General features: G+C 40.6%; 1 protein-coding gene across 1 annotated transcript; it reads right to left on the reverse strand.

Moving 5' to 3' along the window:
- Window positions 1-298: 298 nt before the first annotated feature.
- Window positions 299-835, reverse strand: LOC113305919. The gene is made up of 2 exons (XM_026554907.1): window positions 689-835; window positions 299-613 (listed from the first exon to the last, which is right to left on the reverse strand). The coding sequence occupies exons 1-2, from the start codon at window positions 833-835 to the stop codon at window positions 299-301; spliced, it is 462 nt and encodes a 153-aa protein (XP_026410692.1).
- Between the last annotated feature and the right edge of the window lie 8199 nt (window positions 836-9034).

Here is a 9034-nt window from a genome sequence, read left to right on the forward strand (position 1 = left end):
TACATTCATACATATTACACAAATACAAGCCCAAAAATTAGTACAAGCCAAAAATACCAAAAATAGGTAAGTACAAAATAAGGTAACACACTAAAAACGGGATATTACAACTTTAATTTACACTAAACAACCCATCAACAAACTGGTCAAGAGCAGTCTGGTATCCATTGCCCTCAAAATCGAGTAGGTAGTCAGAAACCTCTAACTTTGGAGATTCAGTGGAAATATTGCGTTCTGCCAAGTTCATCTCAACATTTGCTTCCCTTTTCTTGTGAGGCTCACATAGATCAGCGCGACATCATTTATACCAATGGTCTTTAGAACCACAGCGATAACAACCCTCGTCATTTTTCTTGGGGGGATTCTCAGATTTCTTTTGAGAATTGGAAGTCGATCCCTTCCCTTTATCTTGCTTCGCTCCCACATTTTTGTTATACGGATGGCTGTTGGCATTTCTATGCCTATAGCCTCCGCGTTTACGCTTCTTTCCACGATAACCCTGCTTACCACGATCATGTCCATGTCCAGAATACGATGCCCTATTTACTTCGGGCACCGGAGCAGAACCACAAGGACGGGACTCGTGATTTTTAATTAACAATTCGTTATTCTGCTGATCCACGAGAAGACATCATATAAGATCAGAATACCGTGTAAAACGGCGTTCCCGATATAACTGCTGAAGTACAATATGCGAAGCATGAAATGTGCCTAACGTCTTCTCTAGCTTGGATTCTTCTGACAACGGCTCACCGCACATCTCAAATTGAGCAGCAATTTTATGCAATTCAAAATTGTAAGACGATACAGATTCTGAAACCTCAGATGAATCCATTGGTCACGAATTTTTGGCAGGGTGACCACTTTAAAATGGTCATATTTCCCTTTTATGGTACTCCATAACTTTTGAGGTTCTCTACAGTATGCTACCTCATGTTTCAGGGTTGGGGAGAGGTGACGGCACAAGTAAGCTACAGCTCTAGCGCGTTCGTCTGATGTACAATCTCCTCCAATGATCGTATGACCAAGTTTATTCGCTTCCAGATGCAGCTCTGCATCGAGCGCCTATGAGAGATAGTTTTCACCGGAGTCCTCAAGTGGCATAAAATCCAGACTAACTAAATTCGACGACATTTTAAAAGAAATGTGATAGAAATGTCAAACCTGCCGGAATGGAGCCTGAAAATGATCGGAACAGACGACCACTCCTTTAGCTTGATTGAATACTGGAACACCACGTACACACCGAGCTATTTCGTGCTGATAACGTGTTATAAATTCACTATGTCGTATAAGTGGTATACTTGAATACTGGTATTATGTTAGAACAATCAATCTTAATTTCCCAAGTGCTCTTGTATACAAACTATATACCTAACAGTTATGTACTAATCACTTAGATATATAATTGTTAAGGCACTAAGTTAATAGTAGTGAGTACTAAGTGGGGTTCTGTTCTCTGTATGATAATTTTAAATGTCATAAAGAAGCTTAAGGGTCATAACTTAATAAGAAAGGGAGCATTGTATTATTACTAGTTCGGTCATATATTACAATCCGTCGGGCATCACCCTTTTATAGGCCCTTATGTATGAGAAAAACAAAGTACAATAAAGACACGTAAATAAATGTGTGTCTTCATCATTTCTAGACACCTGACCTATAAATGGTGTGTCATCCATACATGGTGACACGTCATATAACATAAATAAAAAACTCAATTGAAAGTGATATCAAGATTTTTAAAACAACCAACACTCTGAATTCCACTACTATTCATGATTGAATGGTACTGTAAGGATTTCAAAATTCTGGTTACCATTAACTCCTCTTATATCTCAATTCACTAAAAATCAAAATAATTTCAAATATTATCTGTCATCATTAAGCATAGATTATCAACTGATTTAGCAAAGCACGCCCTTTCAAATTTAATGAAAAATAATATCATGTAATGGAATTAAAACTCTGCACAAGCAGTGATTGACTGAATCAGTAATAGAACTAGAACAAATAAAATAATTTAAAAAATATTACATATCAATCATGTGTAAATAGCTTCCACCATTTTCTTGGTAACATGAGAATTACCTCATCATGGTAAACGGCCTCTCAAAATATTGATTCGTAGACCGAAGTGTTTGAAAAGAAGAGAAAGGAGAAAATAATAGAAAAAAAGAAACTGTAATGTTTATAGACGCTGCAGAATAATGTTACAGAAAACAGTTAATAAGACGGCTGAATGAACGACCGTTTTTTTTTTAATGAAAAGGTAACCGATTGTAAATGATGGTCTTCAACTGTCTGTTCTTCGTGTTCTTCTTGCTGGTGATTGAAAAAGCGGGAGTCTAACAACCACACCCAATATTTCTCTTAACAATCTGTATGGACTAACTCCAATATAATTCTGAGAGCACCAACTAATAAAGCGAGCTCAATCAAGAAATATATCAAAGAGTTATATCTCTGTTTCTTAATGTAATCAGTAAATCAAACAGATAGAAATTCGTGAGCCTGATTAATATAAGAAACAACTTGGACGGTATCAAAAACCAATATCCAAGTGTCAATCAATTTAATCAACAACCAAATATTGGATTCACAATTAATTGAACTTACGCACAACCTGTGATATTTCAATTATATAAACAAATATAACGCTACCCTAGCGAAAAAGAAATAACACAGAAACCAGAAATTTTGTTAACGAGGAAACCGCAAATGCAGAAAAACCCTGGGACCTAGTCCATATTTGAACACCACACTGTATTAATCCGCTACAGACACTAGCCTAATACCAAGTTAACTTCGGACTGGAATGTTGTTGAGCCTTAACCAATCTCACACTAATCACGGTACAGTTGCGTTCCTTACGCCTCTTGAACCACGTCGGACTCTGTGCACTTGATTCCCTTAGCTGATCTCACCTACAACTAAGAGTTGCTACGACCCAAAGTCGAAGACTTGATAAACAAATCTGTCTCACACAGAAAAGTCTATTGAATTGATAAATCTGTCTCCCACATATATACCTATGAGTTTTGTTCCGTATTTTGATAAATAAAGGTGAACAGGAACCAATTGATAAACCAGACTTATATTCCCGGAGAACAGCCTAGTATTATCAATCACCTCACAATAATCTTAATCGATTAACAAAACAAGATATTGTGGAATCACAAACGATGAGACGAAGATGTTTGTGACTACTTTTCAATCTTGCCTATCGGAGAATAAATATCGAGCAAATCTTAAAGAAGATAATACTCAATCACGATAGAAAACAACAAGATCAGAACACGCAACTACAGAGAAAATAGTTGGGTCTGGCTTCACAATCCCAATGAAGTCTTCAAGTCGTTAACCTACAGGGTTTCGTGAAAAACCTAAGGTTAAAGGAGAATCGAATCTAGTCGCAACTAATATCACACTAGAGGTGTGGGGATTAGGTTTCCAAATTTCTAGACTTCTCCTTTATATATATAGTTGTTTGAGGGTGAAAATGGTTTCTGTTGATTTCGGTAATTTCGGGCATGTGGGTGAGAAACGAGTCTAAACCCTAAACAATGTACTGCAAGGGAGTACTTTAGATTCAAGGATCAATCTGTAAAAATCCATCCTAAACCAAGAAATGGACGTTCCAGACTTGCTTCGGTCACAAAGAGGAGGAGAAGGGTTGGTTTTGGGGAGGGAAGCCAAGAGAGTGTTGAGACCAGAATAGTTGATTCTGGAAGAGTAGTTGTTTTGTGACTTGCATCAGAAAGTGGGAAGCTAACAGATGGGAAAGCTAGAAAACGTTTTCTGAGTGTTGTATGCTCCTGACCAGAACTTGTTGTTCGGTGGAAATAGGTAATGCTTATTTATACAAGTCGAAGTGAAACGTACTCTAGTCTCATGGAAAACGGGTGAGTAAATGGGAGGAGGTGGTAACCGGTAACGCTTGGAATTGATGGTCCATAAAAGAAAGCGTTTCACCATTAATCCCTGTATTTACTAACCGCCTCATCCTTATGACACTTTCTTATAACGAGCGTAGTGTACGCCGCACGCTGTAAACCGCCAAACCAATACCCAATGAGCATCCCCAAGTTTGTGACATGTGTTGATGTCTCGAGTGTTTTTGTGGAAAACATGTAGCATGTTGTTGTTTTCTGGCAAGTTGAGCTTGGGAGACTTGCCGGCTCGGTGGTTACCTTCAACGGTCGAGATTTTGCATCTTAAGAGGAAGGTAGCCGTTGATTATTGCAACCTTTCGTTTGGTAGCCAGTGGAATGAAAGTATGATCAATATGTCTTTAATATGGCCCAGTTTAAGCGCGTCCAAAAGTTAGGGTTTTAGCTTTGTTTAGGCGCGACCAAACTAGGGCCAAAGGTTTCCATGCGTTAGCTGGTAACCTTGGACGTCTAAGATCTGCATCTTAGATGAAAAAGTGGTCGTTAATTGTTGCAGGCCTTCGTATTGGTAGCCGTATAGGGAAGGCCTGCATGGTATGGCGCGCAAGGTGATTGGCATGCCATTGGCACATGTGGCATGGCATACCTTGGCGCGGTTTGGCGTGGCTAAAACTAGGGTTTTGGCCAAAAGGTTACCATATGTTGTTTGGCGACCTTGGACGGCTAGGATTTGTATCTAGGATGGAAGGGTGGCCGTTGATCGTCGCACGCCTTCGTTTTGGTAGCCGCATGGGGAAGGCCGGCATGATATGGCGCGACAAGGTGGTTGGCATGCCATTGGCACATGTGGCATGGCATGACTTGGCGCGGTTTGGCGTGGCCAAAACTAGGGTTTTGGGCCAAAGGTTACCATGCGTTGTTTGGCGACCTTGGACGGTTAGGATTTCTATCCAGGATGGAAGGGTGGTCGTTGATCGTCGGACGCTTTCGTTTTGGTATCCGCATAGGGAAGGCCGGCATGGTATGGTACGGCAAGGTGGTTGGCATGCCATTGGCACATATGGCATGGCATGCCTTGGAACGGTTTGGCGTGTCCAAAACTAGGGTTTTGGGCCGAAGGTTACCATGCGTTGTTTGGCGACCTTGGACGGCTAGGATTTGCATCCAGGATGGAAGGGTGGCCCTTGATCGTCGCACTCCTTCGTTTTGGTAGCCGTATAGGGAAGGCCGACATTGTATGGTGCGACAAGGTGGTTGGAATGCCATTGGCACATGTGGCATGGCATGCCTTGGCGCGGTTTGGCGTGGCCAAAACTAGGGTTTTGGGCCAAAGGTTACCATGCGTTGTTTGGCGACCTTGGACGAATAGGATTTGCATCCAGGATGGAAGGGTAGCCGTTGATCGTCGCACGCCTTCGTTTTGGTAGCCGCATAGGGAAGGCCGACATTTTATGGTGCGGCAAGGTGGTGGGCGTGCCATTGGCACATGTGGCATGGCATGTCTTGGCGCGGCTTGGCGTGGCCAAAACTAGGGTTTTGGGCCAAAGGTTACCATGCGTTGTTTGGCGACCTTGGACGGCTAGGATTTGCATCTAGGAAGGAAGGGTGGCCGTTGATCGTCGCACGCCTTCGTTTTGGTAGCCGCATAAGGAAGGCCGGCATGGTGTGGCGCATCAAGGTGGTTGGCATTCCATTGGCACATGTGGCATAGCATGCCTTGGCAGGGTTTGGCGTGGCCAAAACTAGGGTTTTGGGCCAAAGGTTACCATGTGTTGTTTGGCGACCTTGGACGGCTAGGATTTGCATCTAGGATGGAATGATGGCCGTTGATCGTCGCACACCTTCATTTTGGTAGCCGCATGGGGAAGGCCGGCATGGTGGGGTCAAGGCAAGGTGCGATTGGCTTGGCATGGCGGGGAGAAGGGTTTGGCATGCAATTGGCGCATGGTGCGGCTAGCATGGTTGGGGCCAAGGCAAGGCGCGATTGGATTGGCATGGTGATAGACACATTTTTGTGTCCGATTTGTCTCGATTCTATATATTGTTAGGGCTTATTTTTGTACTTATTATGGTGTTTTATTTATTTGTAGGTATTTTTGACCAATAAACATTTTTGGAAAAAATTGGCTCGAAAAGTTATCAGAAAGCACCCGGAGGAAACTTGCTATTCGGACCCCCGGTTTGGATAAGGGGCACCCCCAGGAAACCCCTTAAGGCATCTGCTAAAGGCACCCCTACTCTGGATAGGGGGCGCCCCCTTTCTTCACAAATTCGAATTTCAAATTTGGCGGGAAGCTCCATTATTACCTGCGTGAAGTTGGGAGCATCAGTTGGACGTGAAATAACGAGATTCAATGGCTGATTTTTGTTGGGTTGGACTTCCTAGAGCATAACAGGGTTGGTATAGGTGATTGGATCGAATGAATTGGGTTAGATCGACTTGGAGAAGGAAACAGAGGTGTTGTGGTCACGGGTTGTTGTTGGAATATTTTTTTCGACAATTCAGGGAGATTAAAGGCTAGAAAAGCTTCCCCAACATTCGTAGTTATCTAATAAAGAGTTTGGAAGTATTGGAAGAGGTCAAATATGCGTGAATAGAGTTTGGCATGAAGAAAACTCCGAAACTTGCTGTGGAGATAAACTAAGATTTTGGGGGAGATTTAATCGAGATGTGGCCTATAAAAGGAGAGGGGATAAGTCACATAAGGGGGACGAATCCTTTCAGAGAAGTTTAGAACACCATAGAGCTCCAGAGATCGAGTTGCAGGAAAATACCGTATTCTGCTGCTGCTGCTGAAGAGGAAGAACACGAAGAACATTGACGCACAAGCAACTGTCGCAGAAAACTATCGTTGTTTCACAGCAGAACCTATGTGTCGTTCATCACAGCGGTTGCATTAGGCCTTTAACTACTATTTCGCCCTGTAACAGTGATTCTGCAACACCAATACACTGTTGCAAACAGTCCGTGTTATTACTTTTCACTCTTTTAATCATCTTTTGAGCAACAAACACATATTTTGAGACCATGATTAATATGAGGAGCTAAACCCCATTGCCGAGGCGATAGAGGAAGCTATTTTTCCAACAAAAAGTGGTATATTCTATTTTATCTTTTTATTTGCAATAATTATATGATTATTTGTCTTGAACTATTATTGAATATGATTTTTATTTGAGTGATTGTGATTTATTTTGATGGAGTATGCTTCGTTTTAAGACTTTTGATGATTCATACTTGGTATTTACAATTATTACTTTTGAAAATCTACTTGTTGCAATATTTTAGAATCAAATTAAACGAGAAAATTGCATAAATATAAGTATTGGTTTAATCACTTTGAACTTGGAAAATAGTGGAATCTTAGCCTCAGTGTTTCTTTTAGTATTGATATCATCGTTGATTGAGTTTTCTATAATTTTTAGTGAGTTTTCTATTTTAATATTATAATTTAAGTCTAATTAATATCTTTCACAAGTCTGAGAATGTAACCACTTTTACCACTATCTACAAATCACATGAATTTTTGGCACCGCCGAGGCGGACTTGTTTTTAGGGTTTTAGATTTTTTTTTTTATTTTTTTTTGTCCTTTTTTATGTTTTCGGGTATTTATCTTGTGTCTACAGGTTCTGGATCATAAAGAAAATTGAGCCAAAGAATTTGGTGATTTCATAAAGACTTGGAGCTAAAGATTAAAGCAAAATGAACAGAAAAGAAGACAATTTTATTTTAGACAATTTTAGTTTAGGGTTTGTTTATTTTCTTTTAGAAAAAAAAACTGTATTAGGGTTTATTATTTCTGTAATTTTTCTTTACTTTTTTTGGACTTTTGGACTTTTGGGCTTTGGGACATTATTTTTTTTATTACCCTACGGAAGGGTACTTTAAATATAAACTGTTTGCAGAGAAGGAGGACAATTACGATATTGTCTCTGCACCTTGGGTTCGTACACTAGACATCGGAGTCAGTGGCCCGAGTTGACTACAACCGATTCATCCACCGTCTGGAACGGGAGGTAAGATTCTAAGCACTCGCGAATCCTCTGTCAGCGAGTTACTGGACTCCTTCGTATGCATATATGTTGAGGACTGAATACAGACATTTATTTTTCTAGTAAAGGGCAAGGCCTGGCCATACAAGATAAGGGTTTGGATTTCATCGCCGTTTTCTTCTTGCCCATTTAGGAACACGTAACCTACGCGAATCTAAGCCTAAAATTTTGACTAGAACGAGACTGATAGGGTAACGAGTTTAACAGGAAAGTCATTCGAAAAATATTGGTTACTCTTTTAAGCATACTTCGAAGTTCTTGACGGTTTCTGTAAGTTGAATGCGTGACTGCGCCGCCTTGTAATACCGGTGAGGCCTTGGGTATCAAAATTCCACCGAGCTTTCCTCGCCTCTATTCAACTTACGTTAACTCAGATTGATTCCATAGGGGTTTCCTTAAATTGTAATTAATTCCCGTTCGAAGGATTAGAAGCTGGTCTAGAAACAATCTAAGTGGAACCATCATGGTTTTTGTTTGCTAGAAATCAATAGGTTTGATTTGGTTGAGTCGGCCTTGATCTGTGTTTGCTTACCCTTCCAATTTAGAAAATTCTATTGTATGCCTAAACGTAAAATAGACGCACTAGGTAGATTTGTTAAAGAGAAACCTAGTAGTTCGAAGCGTCTCGATTACCTTAATCTAGAAAGTCCGACTTTTGAAAAGTCTGTTTTTGAACGTCCTTTGACTGAGGAGAGAATCCCTGTTGCTCCGATAGTGCCAGAAATGGCAATTTTGAAAGCTTTGTTGAATCCAACTAGGACTACTTGTCCTTCGTGTATTAAGTTAGATGAAACGGAGGCACCCTATGAACTGAAACCTGGGACCTTACAGATGCTCCCAATCTTTTTAGGGAAAGAAAATGAAAACCCTTATTACCATGTTAGGGATTTTGAGGAAATTTGTAGTACTCTAAGAATTAGAGGCTTAGATGATGATGCTTTGAAACTTAGGTTATTCCCATTTTCCATGAAAGATAAGGCCAAGTCGTGGCTATATAGTTTGGACTCCGAGTCAATTGAGACATATGAACAACTTACATCTGCCTTTTTCAATAAGTTTTTCCTTAGGCACACAACATCGTCTATTA

This window comes from Papaver somniferum, chromosome 8, assembly GCF_003573695.1.
Source record: "Papaver somniferum cultivar HN1 chromosome 8, ASM357369v1, whole genome shotgun sequence".
Classification (NCBI taxonomy): Eukaryota; Viridiplantae; Streptophyta; class Magnoliopsida; order Ranunculales; family Papaveraceae; genus Papaver; species Papaver somniferum.

What these genes read in the sequence shown, in the direction of transcription:
- LOC113305919 (XM_026554907.1), bottom strand. Translation starts at nt 835, where the DNA reads ATGGATTCATCTGAGGTTTCAGAATCTGTATCGTCTTACAATTTTGAA. An exon ending in CATTTCATGCTTCGCATATT is followed by an intron (nt 614 to 688) that starts GTACTTCAGCAG and finishes CTCGTGGATCAG; the next exon opens with CAGAATAACGAATTGTTAAT.